The sequence below is a fragment of the Somniosus microcephalus genome, chromosome 8, assembly GCF_052327205.1.
Source record: "Somniosus microcephalus isolate GS21.2 chromosome 8, FLI_Smic_1.0, whole genome shotgun sequence".
Classification (NCBI taxonomy): domain Eukaryota; kingdom Metazoa; phylum Chordata; class Chondrichthyes; order Squaliformes; family Somniosidae; genus Somniosus; species Somniosus microcephalus.
In genome coordinates, this window is record NC_140994.1 from 241,924,413 (window position 1) to 241,941,767 (window position 17,355).

Sequence of the window (17,355 nt, forward strand, 5' to 3'; positions counted from 1 at the left end):
AGCATCACCAGGGGGAGGGGCCTCAGAGGGAGCCCCACCCACAGCATCACCAGGGGGCGGGGCCTCAGAGAGAGCCCCACCCACAGCATCATCAGGGGCGGGGCCTGAGAGAGCCCCGCCCACAGCATCACCAGGGTGCAGACCAGTAAGTGACATCATCATTGACCCCAGCCAGGAAATGACATAATCAGTGCCCTAGCCAGGAAGTGACATCATAGACCCGTTTCAGAGGCCCCACCCCAAAGCAGAAGTGACGTCACCCGATTCCCGGAGCCAGAAGGATGTCGCCGAGTCTCTGATATCGGGATTCATTTAACAGCTTTAGGGATTTGTTCACACAATTAAATGCTGGAAACACGGGTTCAGTGAATGTGGTTTGAAATGTGTGTAAATGTGTCAGTGAGTCAGTGACCTGGTGAAATGACACAGTCCCAGCCTCGCAGTCCAACTGAACTCGGATCCTGATCCCAGGCCCGAACCGTCCGAGGTGAGTGAACTGGGAATTGTGCCGGGCCCTGAGAGAACCAGAATCACAATATAAACCCCAGGATTTACTGTTGTACCCAATGAGAGAGTTTACCCCTGCCCTCTCGACGCTCCCACACACAATCCCGATTATCCAGTTATTCCCATCAGTCTCCACATCCCAGGAATGGGATCCTGAGGAGAAGCTCTGGGAGCAGAGGACTTGGGGCCGGTCTTTCAACCTCTCTGGGTGAGGTGGGTAGGGCTGTTTCTGTTCAGTCCGTGTCACTGATCTCAGATCATCAGACAGAACCAAGTTCCAGTTTGCTGTCTTTGGATCCAGGCTCATCGGTGAGCTTTGCCCTAGAGAGGAGAGAAGAGATTGGTCAGACAGGGCTATTCCACTCAGATCAAGGGTAGGAGTGTCAGTATTTCCCAGACAGTGTCAGCCCCATATTACCGGTTAGACTGGATTCTTCCCATGTTAAATCAATGGCCTTCAATCAGAATCCCTGTTCAATAGCAGTGTGTGGGCCCCAGTGCTGTACACTCAGAGCAAACACTGCAGTGAGACACGCAGTAGCAGTCAGTTTAATCACACAAGCCCCTGGCACTGTGCACACGTTCTCCCAGACACAATGGAGGAGATTCACCGGCACACAACACACCCAACAGCCTCACAGTTACAGCCCCACAATCTCAGCACTGGCTGTACTGGGAACGCACAGCTCACAGGAGTGTGCCCGGGGCTCACTCCCTCCTGTTACTGTTTATCCTGACTACAGGAATGTTCCTGGGCTCCCTTCCTAATGTTACTGTTCATCCAGAATACAGGAGTGTGCTCTGGGCTCTCTCCCTCCTGTTACTGTTCATCCTGAATACAGGAGTGTGCCCGGGGCTCTCTCCCTCCTGTTACTGTCCCATCCTGAATACAGGAGTGTGCCCGGGGCTCTCTCCCTCCTGTTACTGTTCATCCTGAATACAGGAGTGTGCCCTGGGCTCTCTCCCTCCTGTTACTGTCCCATCCTGAATACAGGAGTGTGCCCTGGGCTCTCTCCCTCCTGTTACTGTCCCATCCTGAACACAGGTGTGTGCCCGGGGCTCTCTCCCTCCTGTTACTGTTTATCCTGAATACAGGAGTGTGCTCTGGGCTCTCTCCCTCCTGTTACTGTTCATCCTGAATACAGGAGTGTGCTCTGGGCTCTCTCCCTCCTGTTACTGTCCCATCCTCTATACAGGAGTGTGCCCTGGGCTCTCTCCCTCCTGTTAGTGCCTTATCCTGAACACAGGTGTGTGCCCTGGGCTCTCTCCCTCCTGTTACTGTCCCATCCTGATTTCAGCTTTATTAAAGCCTCCACCATTTTACACACAGCAGTGAGGATTCAGTTGTGAATTGAGATGAATCTGAGGACCCTTCTGTACATTAAACTGTTGCTCCCTGTTCACTCTGAATTCACCAACACCCCCTCGGCCCCAGGTTCTGAGACTCTGTGAGGAGGGAACAGGTGCAGGAACTTGACCCTCAAATCCCTCACACTGAACCCTGACTGACGAAACAACACAGAAAGACAAAGGGTTAAATAGAAATTTAAAACTGTCAGAGTGATCCCCGTTTCAGATTCTAAACACACATTGGGATACTCCCTCTCTCCCCCTGATCCCAGTCTGTGGCGCTCTGTGGGACAGGGGCTGCCCCAGAGGAGCTGTGTGGGGGAGGAGTTACGTTCGATGGGCCCCTGTATTCGGTGGAAGCTGGCACTGTAAACAATTGCAGACGGTGATTGGGAATTGTGACACAGCGAGGTCCCGATTCCTTCATATTACTCGATGGGGGGGTTATATATTCCATACTTAGATATTCTGACATTACAACTGTGACTACACCTCAAAAATAGAACTTCATTGGCTGTAAAGCACTTTGGGACCTCCTGAGGTTGTGAAAGGCGCTATATAAATGCAAGACTTCCTTTTTACTTTACTCTTCAATAATACTGACGGCCCTGTGAGGAACGGTGCCCCTTTAATGGACACTCTGATTAACCATAAGAACATAAGAATTTGGAGCAGGACTAGCCCCTACGGGCCTTCGAGCCTGCTCCGCCATTCAATAAGATCATTGCTGAACTTCGACCATTTGGGGTAGAGAATTCCAAAGATTCACAACTCTGAGTGTCGAAATTCCTCCTCATCTCAGACTTAAATCCTGAGATTATGCCCCCTAGTTCTAGACTCTCCAGCCAGGGGAAACAACCTCTCCTATATGTTTCAATGAGATCCCCTTTCATTCCTCTAAACTCCAGAGAGAATAGGCCCAATCTACTCAATCCCTCCTCTCATCCCAGGGATCAATCGAGTGAACATTCGTTGCACCTCCTCTAAGACATGTATGTCCTTTCTCAGATAAGGACAACAAAACTGTGCACAGTACTCCCGGTGTGGTCTCACCAAAGCCCGATACAATTGTAGGAAGACTTCCTGACTCTTGTACTTCAACCCACTTGTAATAAAGGCCAACATGCCATTTGCCTTCCTAATTGCTTGCTGTATCTGCATGCTAACTTTCTGTTTTCCCTGTACGAGGACACCTAAATCTCTCTGATCACCAACATTTAATTGTTTCTCACCTTTTAAAAAATATTCTGTTTTTCTATTCTTCCTACCAAAGTGAATAACCTCACATTTCCTCACATTATACTCCATCTGCCACCTTATTGCCCACTCATTTAACCTGTCTCTCTCCCTTTGCAGGCACTTTGTGTCCTCCTCACAGCTTACTTTCCCACCTAGCTTTGTATCATCAGCAAACTTGGATACATTGCACTCGGTCCCTTCATCCAAGTCGTTAAAATAGATTGTAAATAGCTGAGGCCCAAGCAATGATCCTTGTGGCACCACACTAGTTATAACATGCCAACTGGAAAATGACCCGTTTATCCCTACTCTCTGTTTTCTGTCCTTTAACCAATCGTCTATCCATCCCAATAAATTGCCCCCAACCCCATGAGCCCTTATCTTGTGTAGTAAACTTCTATGTGGCAACTTATCGAATGCCTTTTGGAAATCCAAATATACTACATCCACTGGTTCCCCTTTATCTACCCAGCTAGTTGCATCCTCATAAAACACTAATACATTTGTTAACCATGATTTCCCTTTCATAAAACCATGTTGACTCTGCCTAATCATACTATGACTTTCTAAGTGCCCCATTATCACTTCCTTAATAATAGATACCAGCATTTTCCTGATGACTGATGTCAGACTAACTGGCCTGTATTTCCCTGTTTTCTCTCTCCCTCCTTTCTTGAATAGCGGGGTTACATTTGCTACCTTCCAATCTGCTGGGACCGTTCTAGAATCGAGGGAATTTTGGACGATCACAACCAATGCATCCACTATCTCTGCAGCCACCTCTTTTAGAACCCTAGGATGTCGGCCATCAGGTCCAGGGGATTTGTCGGATTTTAGTCCCATTAGTTTCTCAAGTACTTTTTGTTCACTGATATTAATGACTTTAAGCTCCTCACTCTTATCAGTCTCTTGGTTCCTCACTATTTGGGGTATGCTTGGCAGAGTATAGCCCGCCCCTACCTGGCCCATGGGGGGTGAAGCTCTGGCCCATTACAGTGAGGAATGTTTAAAGCAGGTGTTACTGGGGGCTGAGGATTAATCTCAGGCTCCTGATCCACAGACACAGGGAGCTGATATTAAAGTTCAGGATATTCACTGTCTGAACACAACTAACCCGACCTGCTCCCAGTCCCTTATATTGGAGAAAAGCTGCATGTTCTTACTGATGATTCCCAATATGTCTGAGTGGTACTTTTCCCATCCATTCAGCCTCTTCTGGATAAGTTGAGATATATTGGACAGGTTGAGGGTGAGCGCTGGAACATCTGGGTCTGTGATTCTCTGAGTCTCAGTCACTCTAGAATGAAAGAGGAGAGAATGTTTTTATCAGTGGGGACATTTCGATCAGAAACCCAAAGGGGAACGAGTGATCAGTGCAACAGCCTGCAGCCCTTCTAATGCTCGTACTGACATCCTGCAGCAACCCATCCTGAAAATGGCAGAATCCCGGGATTGTCAGTCTCCCTGCATTCACACTGATCTCCACACGTGCAGTGGGATCCTGCTTTGCTGCCACTTCAGCTCAGTTTGTGATTTTCAAAGCTGTCTGTGTTCAGTCCAGTGTCTCTGTACTGGAGCCTCATCTTTCCATTATTAATTATTATTATTATCCCGAGGGTCTCCAGTCCGTGCTCCCCCTCGCTGCAGGAACACACTCACGACAATCACGTGAAGTGAGGAGAGGAGAAGGAACAGCCTCCCAGGGACCTGGGATCGGTGGGTTTCCCTCAAAGACGTCTCGATTTTAATCCCCTCACACCCCGATGGGCGGGAGAGGGTCGGGGGTTAAAACATCCAGATCGAGTAACCCGACCCCAGCCCGACCCCGTTCCCAGCTATTTCAATTTAAACAAACACAAATCAGGCCATCGACGAGGCTCCTGCGAAAGGCAGGCGGGGCCTCATTAACATTCGAAAGTCACGGCCTGATGTCATAATCAGGGTGGTGAGTGAAATGTGAGTGTGGGTCAGGGGGAGGCCGGCGCTGTCGGCTGCCCCACAGCAGATCTGAGGCGGGAGGAGCCGACTGGCCAAGGTAAGTGCGAAAGATCAGATCATTTTAGCACTCCTTGTGGGCCAGGAGGAGCAGGAGACCCCCAGGCCTCACAAGGAAGCATTGGGCCTGCCCCAGCCCCAATCTTTCAGTCTTCGTCCCCAGCCCCCCGCACCTCCCTCCCAGTGGGCCCCCGGTCCCTCTCCTCTCCCCCCCTCCCTTCCCTCTCCCAATGGGCCCCCGGAGCCTCTCCTCTCCCACCCTCCCCCTCCCTTCCCCCCCCGCAGTGGGCCCCGGAGCTTCTGCTTCCCTCTCTGAGTGACGGGGAACGCCCCCACGGGCCCCCGGCTGCAGCCTCCTGTCGCTTGTTTTGCTCCTGTCCGCCGGCCAGGCCGTCAATCAATAGGGCCTCCATGTCCCCGGCATTCCCACGTTAACGGCCTCCCCCGCACCCACCCCACCTCCCCGTTAATATCAGGGTCATAGTGTCCAGTGACACTGACATTCCTGGGAAATCTCAGCACCCACTCATTTCTCTGTTAGTGGATAGAATGAGCCAATCACAACACATTTTACTGTTACTCTGACACTAGGACCAGCTCCTCTCCTCATTCTCCATGGGCTGTTTGACAGAACAAGCCAATCACACAGCACTTAATGACCCAATGGAATAAAGATGTCACTGACACACATGGAGCCTTTAGGAAGCCTCGGTTAGATACAGGTCACTGCAGCTTTAACTCTCTCTCACTTCCTGTCTAACAGGTTCCTGAGAAGCTCAACACACCGATGGAACAGCTCATGTCACTCAACAACAACAACGTGCTTTCATATCGTGCCTTTAATGTAGTAAAACATCCCAAGGCACTTTACAGGAGCTTGGTCAAAGAGGTAGGTTTTAAGGAGCATCTTAAAGGAGAAGAGAGGCGGAGAGGTTTAGGGAGGGAATTCCAGAGCTTGGGGACCAGGCAGCTGAAGGGGCGGCGGACAATGGTGGGGCGAAGGAAATCGGGGATGTACAAGATGCCAGAATTGGAGGAACGCAGAGATCTCGAAGGGCTGTAGGGCTGGAGGAGGTTACAGAGATAGGGAGGGGCGAAGCCATGGAGGGATTTGTAACACAAGGATGAGAATTTTAAATTCAAGGTGTTGCTGAACCAGTGGTCAATGTAGGTCAGCGAGCACAGGGGTGATGGGTGAACAGGACTTGGTGCGAGTTAGGATACAGGAAGAGTTTTGGATGAGCTGAAGTTTATGGAGGTTGGAAGATGGGAGGCCGGCCAGAAGAACATTGGAATAGTCAGCTCAGGGTCACACAGGACACTGAGGTTACAAACAGTCTGGTTCAGCCTCAGACAGTGAGCAGGGAGGGGGGATGGAATTGGTGGCCAGGGAACGGAGTTTGTGGCGGGGACTAAAAGACAATGGCTTCAATCTTCCCAATGTTTCATTGGAGGAAAGTTTGGCTCATCGGAGACTGGATCTCGGTCAGGCAGCGTAACCAGACAGATGCAGTGGAGGGGTGGAGAGAGGTGGTGGTGAGGTAGAGCTGGGAGTCCTCAGTAGACATGTAGAATCTCCCATTTCCCACAGGCTGCCTGAGCCAATAACCCCTCAAACCCCAGTTACACATCACTCAATATTCCCACCATTGGAAAGCTCCTTATCTGGGAAGGTTTCCAAGCCGTGATTCTACTTTCACTCTTCTCCCAGATACAGCTGAAGGTTCCCTATCAGCAGCAGCTACTGTATGACTGAGAGGAACTTACCTGGAAAGGAGCTGCTTCGAGTTCTGTGAATAAAGACAGGAGATCAAATCAGTCAATGAACAAACCAACACCCAATGGACCCAAACCGTGAATTTGGGATTGAGAGTAAAGAGTTCAGTGTGGGACAGTAGGTGGGGCCAGTCACAAGAATGGGGACTAATCCCACATTTCACTGCACTCCATCCTGGGGCAGCACCAACACTCCGAGGGCAGGGCTGAGGGGCACCAACACTCCGAGGGCAGGGCTGAGGGGGCCCCAACACTCCGAGGGCAGGGCTGAGGGGCACCAACACTCCGAGGGCAGGGCTGAGGGGCACCAACACTCCGAGGGCAGGGCTGAGGGGCACCAACACTCCGAGGGCAGGGCTGAGGGGGCACCAACACTCCGAGGGCAGGGCGGAGGGGGCACCAACACTCCGAGGGCAGGGCTGAGGGGCACCAACACTCCGAGGGCAGGGCTGAGGGGCACCAACACTCCGAGGGCAGGGCTGAGGGGCACCAACACTCCGAGGGCAGGGCTGAGGGGCACCAACACTCCGAGGGCAGGGCTGAGGGGCACCAACACTCCGAGGGCAGGGCTGAGGGGCACCAACACTCCGAGGGCAGGGCGGAGGGGGGCCACCAACACTCCGAGGGCAGGGCGGAGGGGGCAGCACCAATGCTGGGTCCCACCAACAATCTTCAAACAATTCAGCCCTCACACCAGCCTCACACAAACGCCCCATTCCCCAGCCATGGCCCTGTTTATATTGAAGATGTACCTGAATAAAGGAGAGAGGGTCCCTCTGTACCAGACTCTGGGTTTCTCCATCTATTAATGAAATCTGTTCCATCCTCTTGTTTAATGCTTCAGAACAGCTTCTAATCTGTGAGAGAGCTCGGAGCCCCTCCTCATCGATCAGTTTCAGTGCGTATTCTTCATCTTCTTCCAGCTGTCTCCTCCATTCAGAGAAGCTCTTCGATAGCTTTCCTTTCAGCTCATTGATTCGTGTCTGAAACCCAAACCAACTCTCATTACAAACGTCCCTTCCACACAGCTGTTACCCTGAGCACACGGCACTCTCCAGGGACGGGACAGTTTGTTTAGATCACAACTCGATCACCCGTTAAAGATAGACAAGCAGTGGAGGGTGTCTACTGGGAGAGAAAACAGAGTTTAACCAGAGTTACCGTGAGCCTTCTTAAAAAAAAACCTGCAAAGGAGTTAACCCTTTCCACTGACAGCTGTTTAAGTTCACCAAGCAGCAACTTTAGTGTTGCTGAATGAAATTTAAAGATATTGGACATTATTAAATTTAAGTTTCTTAATTTTAAGTTAATATTTCCCAACAATGAATGAAGGAAAATTATGATTTGATAAATTAACCCCTTGGGTTCTTAAGCAGAGCCACAATGGATTCTCTGCTTTCTTTTGTTATCTGGAAGTCACCTTGTAAACTAATTGTAGCACTTCTGTCTCTAATGATCAAACTCGGTGTAAACCACCTAGCCTGGGAATCACTGGTTTCTGAAATTGGAGTTAAGATAAATTGATAGAAATGAAATTGAACATTGACAGAACCGGTCAGTTCAACAGTACTGCTTTTTGGATTTTGGGATAATTTTGAAATGACAAAATGGACCCAGGCACTATATATTGGGTTACTTTCGGGAAAATAAAAGATCCTCTAAATTAATGATAAATAAGAAGTGTTAATAACTTGGACCAAGTGAGAACGTGTGATCTATGCTTTCTATCTTAAATATTGTACTGGACAGTAAAGTTCCTCCAGGGCTGATGAATGAGATATGAATGGTAATTAATGGGATGTGTACAATGGAGAGAGGAAGTGATTGAGGGTGTAAGATAGAAGCAGGAAAATTATACCACCAAATGAGAATGTTCCTAGCTTTCTATTGAAAGGCAGAAAAGTGTAAAGAGTAGTAAACGGATAGCTTTCTCTCGGAGACATTAGTGTCCCTGCATTGACACATACTCCACCGAGAAACTATATAATTAATGAAACAATCAGAATAGAGTTAAACACACTGGTATCTGTTAGAGGAATTGAAATTGAAGTTTAAGTGAAGAGATACATGGAATTTGGATTGGACGGCTGAGGGCGTCTTTGGGCTTGTGTGTTCCCAATTTCCAGAGGTAAGGGCTAGACACAAACAGGATTGTGGGAGGGTCGATATGACACCCTTCATGATCAAGAGGGAAACCCACAAACCACATAAACAATATCCTACTTAATACTGGATGGTTAAGAGCAGTATCAGATAGCCGAAGAGCAGCGTGGGAAGCCGTACTTATCCCAAAGGATAAGTCCGTACAGATTGTTAAAGACGGTGGATTAAACCCTGTGGGCGGCATATTAACGGAAGGAGAAGAACATCAGTGTGAACTAGCGGTAGAGGATAAGGAAAGTTGTGGGGTAAAAGATAGCCCACTTGAAGGGGAATGTGAAGTAATGCTTGTCGATGGTTCTGGGGAATTTAGAAGTGGTCCACCCCATACGGGATGGGCAGTCGTGAGGAAGGATGGTCGGGTGGTCCGACAAGGGGCTCTGGAAGGAGGGGACTCCGCCCAGGTAGTGGAACTGGTAGCTCTTATCGAAGAATTACAGGCTTGTCAAGGGAAACGAGTGAATATTTACACCGATAGTCTGTGCGCATTCAGCGTAGTCCATGATTATATGGCCTCATGGGCTTGAAGGGGATTTATAACATCCTCAGGGTGGTCACATTATACATGAAGTGCTAGTAAAGGCATTGGTGGAGGCTGCAGGGCTCCCACTGGAGGGAGCAGTAGTCAAGGTAAAAGCACATCAGAATGGGGGCGATTGGATACAGAAAGGATACGAATGAGCTGATATGGCGGCTAAAGGGGCCACAGGAAATATGCCCCCTTCTCCGGCCCCGGTGGTAGCTTGCGCCATCGGACCAGAGGAAATAAATATGGTGCAACTGCCCGAAGATACGTTAAAGGAAGAGAGAGAGGTTTTGGAGAGTCACGGGGCAAAGGGAGATGTGACTGTGCTATGGGAGAGTCACAGGGCAAAGGAAGATGTGACTGGGGTATGGGAGAGTCACAGGGCAAAGGACGATGTGACTGAGGTATGGGAGAGTCATGGGGCAAAGGAAGATGTGACTGAGGTATGGGAGATTCACGGGGCAAAGGAAGATGTGACTGGGGTATGGGAGAATCATGGGGCAAAGGAAGATGTGACTGAGGTATGGGAGAGTCACGGGAAAAAGGAAGATGCGACTGGGGTATGGGAGAGTCATGGGGCAAAGGAGGATGTGACTGGGGTATGGAAGTTAGAAGGGGCAGACCAGGTGGTAGCCCCCGAGTGTATCAGGCAGAATTTACTAGAAATCTATCATGGGGATATACATCAGGGACGTGGCAAAGCACTGCCAGAGGTGCCTGATCTGTGCGCAGTATAACCCAGGAAAGGGGATAAAGGTTCTTATGGGAAATCACCCGAGACCGAAGGGACCATGGGAAAACCTACAAATCGATTTCACCGGTCCCCTTCCAAAGAGTAGGGGAAACACCTACTGCCTGGTGATAATGGATCACTTCACTCGCTGGGTAAAGGCCTTCCCAACACGAGATTGCACCGCCGTTACGGCCGCAAGAATTTTGGCAAAGGAGGTGATACCCCGGTGGGCGGGTCCTCCTACAAATAGATACAGACCAGGGGACCCACTTTACTGGTAGGATCATGAAGACGGCATGTCAGTTACTGGTGGTAAAGCAGACGTTCCACATACCTTACCACCCTCTGAGTTCCGGAATACTCATAATGGCGGCCTGGTGGACGGCCGTGTTGGCGATCACCCTCCTGACAATTGCAATAGCGTGGGAGGCGCCCACCGTGCACATCGATAAAAGTACTTGATTACATCCAGAACAATACATGCAACTGCCACAGGGGGGGAAAGGGGAATGGATAAAGAAACCCAATATATGGATCACGGACCGGGTCACCGCACGTACCCATACGACCAAGGTATGGAAAATAAATCCCAAATGTAAAATGGGACAAGGATACTGGGACACTATCTGTGGCAGCAACCGTGAACTGTCCGCCCCCGGTCAACCAGTCCGATTGGAACCGCCTCCCTGCCCATCACAAAGGGAAAGTTCAGTGTCCGGCGCGCCGGGCGGTTGGTCCTACGGCACCACGTAAGCAGACTCCTTCAACTCAGTCTGGATCCCTGTTATCGGACCCAGAAGTGACAATTATACACAACTACAAATTAGCGTGAATACTGATGGAGATATAACAGTCACCGGCATATATGATGACGCCAGACTGTGACGTTGGTTATACTCCTGCTCGCTGCACAAAGGACAGCGCGGAAAAATGAGGGGTGTGGTCATCAGTACCGTCAACATTATAGCAAGTTGGACTAAATTTCCCCCATTCATTTGGGAACCAGGACTTGTGGGACAATATTGCCAAGAATTGTGTAGCGATGTTCTTAAGCGGTTGCAATGTACTGATATAAGATGCATTGATTTAACAACATGTGGATATCAAAAGCCGTCGCGATGTCCCACCACGGTGCCATCTCCAATGGATGGCATGATCAGTGTCGGGGGTCCAAAGGCACTGTTACATGATGTAACTATGGTCACTTTAGAAGTAATCTATAACCTGAGCAGTATAGTGCCAGCGTTAGAGGCCAATGGTGGTGATCACCCAGCATCAATTACTTGGGCTAAGCATAAATTGCAGCGATTACTTAGTGATTATAAGGGCCACATAGCCCCTGAAGTAGAGGCCCCCAAGGGGCGGCAGAGACGGAAAATATTAGGGGACGTGGGGGGCTTGTTTGGAAGTGCCAACTTGGTCCTAAATTCATGGCAAATCACGGGCCTGGGTAGCTATGCCTCCTGGGTGGCGCAGGAAAGCGCCAAGGGTCTGCGGTTCACAGCTCAGGGAATGGAGTATGCGCTTACGGCAGTAGAAGTGCAGGGAACCTGGTTACAGAGAGGTATAGAGGTCCTAGGGAAAGCCGTAATGAAGGCGAGTGATTTACAGTCCAAGGGGCGAGCATGTGATATGCTGGCTTGGGACTTGATTGACAGTGTTGAATCAGACATTGAAGACATCAGGATTGGGACGGTGCCCCGGCAGGTGCAGAAGGAAGTCAGCCGTCTTAATCTGATTAACTGGGAGGAAGATAGACAGGAACTCCTGGTAACCCGACCAGCAGGCAGGGGGGCCTGCAGATGCATTTAGATTTCTAATGCTGATGCCGCAGGGGCACAAGAATGGGACATATAAATGGGGATGTAAAGTAGAGTCTCTGGGAGTGGTCAGAAGTGAATTGGCGTACCAGGTGGGTACCCGCGGATACGTAGCACCTGGCAAGAATGGCAACCTCCTTATGACCACGGATGAGTGCTGTACTGTGTAGATTTCAACAAACCCAGTGCAATAGCAAAATGCTGGAAGCCTGTTTGGCCCAGTGGTAGGGGCGAGGTGCAGTTGGACCTAGAAGCACAGACACACCTGTGAGTTTCAATTTAACTTTGGAAAAGACATTTACTTTGGACAATGAGCATCTCGATAGGTGATTTAACGGTGAATAGATGATTTAACTTTGGACATTGAGACTTCGTGTTTTAATGGGTTTCGATGGATCTTCAATGGATAAGACAACAATGCCAATTTTGCCGGAATAATGGACTTCCTGGCCTCAATGAAAAATATTTTAACCTTGGGCAAAACACATCAGCAGTAAGACTAAATCACATCAAATATGTACCACAGGGAGGGGGAGAAAAGATAAGTTGTCTTCCATCCCCCAGCCCTGTACGTGTCCTGTGGTTTGGATTACTGGGTGTGGATTGTTGGGGGAAGGCCCAGACTCGAAAAGGCGGGACGGAAGAACTGTAAGAAGGAACCACACACAGCTCTCTCTCTCTCTCTTTCGCTCAGAATCTCTCTCGGAAGCTCTCTCGGAAGCTAGCTCTGACTACAGCGACTGCCAAGTGTAAGAAGGAAGGGAAGACGGTCATCTCCAGCTCCCAGCCTGCAATCGACGTCGGACACGACTAGCCGGACGGGTGATTTTAAATATCAGTTGACTCTACAAGGGGTTTGTGCTGTGTAGGCAGCTGCAGCCAGATAAAGGAGGACGGGGACATGTCATCTCCGATCCAGGCCCACAGTCCACAATGGGAACGACTGTCCGGATGGGTGATTGTAAGTTTCAGCCAAATCTGAACAGGTTTTTGTCTGTGTTTTGTTGGTTTCAATAAACTAACAGTTTTGGGTTGAACCTAATCCTTTGTGTCATCTACGATTTTGTTCCTGTAAAACCCAGAGTCAAGGTACCCTTGTAAGGACGAGGAAACCAAACACCTTCCATATCTTGGCGACTGTGGCAAGGACTCTTGAGGTGTGGAGCAAAATAAGGCACAAAGTAAGGGCAACAAACTCTTGGGAGGCTAAGGTAGTCTCAGGGATGCTAAAGTAGTCTCAGGGAGGCTAAGGTGGTCTCAGGGAGGCTAAGGTGGTCTCAGGGAGGCTAAGGTGGTCTCAGGGAGGCTAAGGTGGTCTCAGGGAGGCTAAGGTGGTCTCAGGGAGGCTAAGGTGGTCTCGGAGGCTAAGGTGGTCGCAGGGAGGCTAAGGTGGTCTCAGGGAGGCTAAGGTGGTCTCAGGGAGGCTAAGGTGGTCTCAGGGAGGCTAAGGTGGTTTCAGGGAGGCTAAGGTGGTTTCAGGGAGGCTAAGGTGATCTCAGGGAGGCTAAGGTGATCTCAGCGAGGCTAAGGTGGTCTTAGAGAGGCTAAGGTGGTCTCAGAGAGGCTAAGGTGGTCTCAGGGTAGCTAAGGTAGCCAGAGTAAACATTTCTGAGCCAGGGGCAAATGAAATGATGTACTCTCCGCAGGAGAAAGCGGCAGAGTGGGCGGTTAGATGTAGCCATAGGAAGTCTATGGGGGCTAAGGTAGCCTCGTATATATGTAGCAAGTTAGACATTTCTTAGCCATGGGCACGAGAAATGTTACACTCTCAGGATCCGCAGGAGAAAGCGGCAGAGTGGACGGTTAGTGTTAACCATAAAAGAACGAGAGAGAAGGTGATTTGGCTACTGTGTCTACAGAAGCAAACCTCAATTCTCAGGGAAAAGGTGAAACAGCTGGAAGATGAGAAAAGGGAACTAGAAACCAAGGCAAGCGATAAGGACGCCGTCATAGAGCGACTGACGAAAGATTTAAGTGAAGAAAGGCAGGAGAGAAAGGTTAAGGAGGAGAGGGTGCAGAACAATTTTGAATACTTAGTGTCAGGTGTCAGAGGGGAAGAGGCTGTGTCAGACTCACTGCGAACAAAGTGAAAGGAATCTAGAAAGAAGCGAAGAGGCGGAGGAACGATTGAAAGGTATCAGGGTAGCGAATAGAGTAGCCCAAACTCCGGGTTATGAGGGAGCAGATCACAGGCCTTGTAATGAAAAGATCTGTAAGTTGACCTTAAAACTATCCAGGGCCAGAGGGATGGTTCATCTCATGTCGCCTGGAGAGGTTGTGGAAGACTGGGATATGGAGAGTAAAGAATCAGATGATGGGCCCCCGTACAGCGAGCATCGGCCGGCTCCCGAAGCACCGGGACCACCGAGACCAATGTGTCCCCTACGACAGCAGAAGTTCGGTCCGCCACCAGTGCGTGGTGGCCCGGTGCCGTTGCAGAACGATTATGTGCTCCCATTTACACCGCTTCAGCTCCAGGGAATGCTGACGAGTGTGGCTAAATTAAAGCAGGGAGGAGACGCCTCCGTTCATTTCACCAATGTAGAGCAGGTAGGGGGCATTAATAACTGCAACAAGCAGGAGATGAGGAAGTTGATGCTGTTCTCTCTAGAAGGGAAGCTATATCAGAGTTTGTCGGCAGCCACCAAGTTAGGGGGAGGAACCATGCACGGCTTAAAAGATGAGATCTTGGTAGCACTGGGGCACAGCCAAGGTAGTCCGTTCTTGCAGGTGGAGCAGACGAGGCAGCAGGCAGGCGAGTTACCAGATACTTTTGTAGATAGATTGTGGCCGACTTACGTGAGGGCCACTGGCGGAGATCTAGTGCGCGCAGAATTAAGAGGGGCTCCCAGGAATCATTGGCTGAGGACCGTAGTGTCCAACAGTTTGCCGTGAATCAGCGCAAAGGCTGAGTCATGGTTTGACCCAGAGGGCCTCCACAATACGGAGATGGGTGTGCTGAGGAAGCTGACTCTAGCTTTCAAGTCAGGACAAGGGAGGAAGAGGAGAAACACAGGGGGAAGGTGCACGAAGTGAAAGGGAATGTGAGGAGTAAAAGGGAATGGAGACAGGAGGGAAGTAATGCGGGTCGATCCCAGGCGTGTTGTAACTGTGGGAAGTTGGGACACTGGAGTAAGGAGTGTAAGCTCCCGAAAGGGGGGAAACCAGGGCACGAGGGTCCCAAGGTAGAGACAAACCGAGGGAAGGTAGAAGACGACCCAATAAAAATCTTAGTGGCCGCATTACAGCAGGTTCTGGGCAAGGATAAAGGGAAACTGGATGCTGCTGTGGGTGACAGAGGACCCAGCGTGTCTGCACCCTCACTGTGACGGGGCCGCGCCCAGCCCGAGTACCTGTGTCCGCTCATCTACAATGAGTGGGGCAGACCATGTGTAGATGTGAAAGTGGAGTCCGTTAGGGGAAGGTATTTGGTAGATACAGGCGCCTCTAGCACGGTGGTCCACTCACCGAATCCGACCACTTCCCCATGGTCGAGCGGGGTCCCATTTACACGAGCAGGTTTCACAGGTAATGAACAGGCTGGGGCGGTATCGAAACCCTTAACGATAGAATTAACAATAGAATTAGGAGCCAACGTAACAATATGGGAAGGGAATCAGAAGACTGATGTACCTGCCAAAATGGGGGTAGGGGAAGGGATACCTTGGGACCCGTACCGATCTGGACAGATCATGGCTGTAAAAGGGAAAAGAGAGACCCAAGGAGGTACAATTGCCACCCGATTTGAAACAGGCTCAGCTGCAAGATGCAGTCCTTAAAACGGTAATTAAGGATAAGGAATGTGGGAAGCCTGTAGAGGGACCTTTGGAGCAGCAGACGTAGCAGTGAAACAGGGGATGTTAGTCAAGGGCAATAGGTGGGTCGTGCCCGTGCAGTACAGGGAAGAATTTTTGCAGCCAGCTCATGGGGGTCCGGGGGCCGGACATACAGGGCCAGAAACGACTTGGAATAAAGTGGAGGCTGTGGGATGGTGGCCCCAGCTCAGGGAAGATGTAAGGGATTATTGCGAGAACTGTTTAGTGTGCGCGGTGAATAATCCAGACCCCCACCGAAGGAAGGTTCCGTTGGGACACACAAGGAGGGTAGGGGGACCATGGCAGTCTATACAGGTAGATTTCATTGGGCCACTGCCCAGCACAAGTAGGGGCAATAAATATTGTCTGGTATTAGTGGATACTTTCTCGAAATGGGTGGAAGCTTTTCCTTGTAGGGCAGCGACAGCGTTAAACACGGCGAAGATTCTAGTGAAGGAAGTGTTTTCCCGGTGGGGACTGCCCCGATAGTAGAGTCAGATCAGGGAAGTCATTTCACCGGACTAGTAATGCAGGACACCCTGAAGCTGCTGGGAATACAGGGAAAATGGAATGTGACGCATAACCCCCAATCATCGGGTATAGTAGAGAGGATGGACCGGACCTTAAAAGAGAGGCTTAGGAGAGAGATAGGAGAGGTCCCGAAGAGATGGGATGAGGTCCTACCCCTGGTCCTAATGAGCATCAGAGCCAGTCTCTGTAAAAGTACGGGACACTCTCCGCATGAGTTAATGACAGGGGGGTCGCTGAGAACCCCGACTCATGTGTTGGTCCTGGTCCTGACCCAAACACAGGTTCAGCAGGTCACACGGGACAGGTTTGTTAGAGATCTGTACCATACTCTAAGGGGGCTGCATTGGGAGGCAGCTAACAATATGGGAAGGCAGCACCAACAGAATAAAATGCTGTTGGAACCACGAGTGGAAGGTAGGGGACCAGGTAATGGTCAGGAATTATGCCAGAATAGGGGCATTCGAGCCATTATTTAAAGGACCCTATAACATCGTGGATAAGGCAAGTCCTATGGTCGATGCGATCCAGCTGCCGAGGCGAGTAAAATGGTTTCACATTAACCAGTGCAAGCTGTACGACTCCGGAGAGAGAAGCACAAAACGGGCCAAGGCCCAAGGAACCGTAATGAGTTTGATCAATGTGAGCCTTTCTCCCGTGCTGTGGGATGGTGAGGATGACTCAGAGGGCGGAGCGGTGAGACGAAGTAGTCGGGTGCCGAGACCCAGGGTGCTCTGGACACCTCCTCCTACTCCACCCCCGGGCCTCAAGAATCCCAAACATCGGGACAAGAAAAAACAAAAGCAGTGATTGAACCAAAGTGTAAATATGTGTATCAGTTAAGTGTGACCTGTGAAGGGGAGACCCCTCACAGAGCAGTGTTATTCTTTTGTTTTGTTTTTATAG

At 50.2% G+C, this 17,355-nt stretch overlaps 1 protein-coding gene and 1 long non-coding RNA gene across 4 annotated transcripts in view; one reads left to right on the forward strand and one right to left on the reverse strand.

The window, feature by feature from the left end:
• The first annotated feature begins 236 nt into the window (after positions 1–236).
• LOC147114209 (uncharacterized) lies at positions 237–13,345 on the forward strand. Of its 3 annotated transcripts, none has more exons than XR_015079377.1 (3): positions 237–487; positions 5,855–5,980; positions 12,801–13,345. It is a non-coding gene; the product is annotated as an uncharacterized LOC147114209 (long non-coding RNA). The 3 variants fall into 3 exon arrangements; XR_015079375.1 differs by lacking the exon at positions 237–487 and adding an exon at positions 4,915–5,131 and having other exon boundaries at positions 12,801–13,344; XR_015079376.1 differs by lacking the exons at positions 237–487; positions 12,801–13,345 and adding exons at positions 4,915–5,131; positions 6,803–7,653.
• Positions 648–17,355, reverse strand: part of LOC147114210 (E3 ubiquitin/ISG15 ligase TRIM25-like) — a 46,015-nt gene continuing 29,307 nt past the window's right edge. The window contains exons 3-6 of the mRNA XM_085995874.1: positions 7,620–7,850; positions 6,859–6,881; positions 4,250–4,393; positions 648–828 (exon numbers count right to left, since the gene is read on the reverse strand). Of these exons, the coding sequence (XP_085852000.1) occupies positions 768–828; positions 4,250–4,393; positions 6,859–6,881; positions 7,620–7,850 (459 nt within the window). The 3' untranslated portion in view covers positions 648–767. The remainder of the gene's footprint in view (positions 829–4,249; positions 4,394–6,858; positions 6,882–7,619; positions 7,851–17,355) is intronic.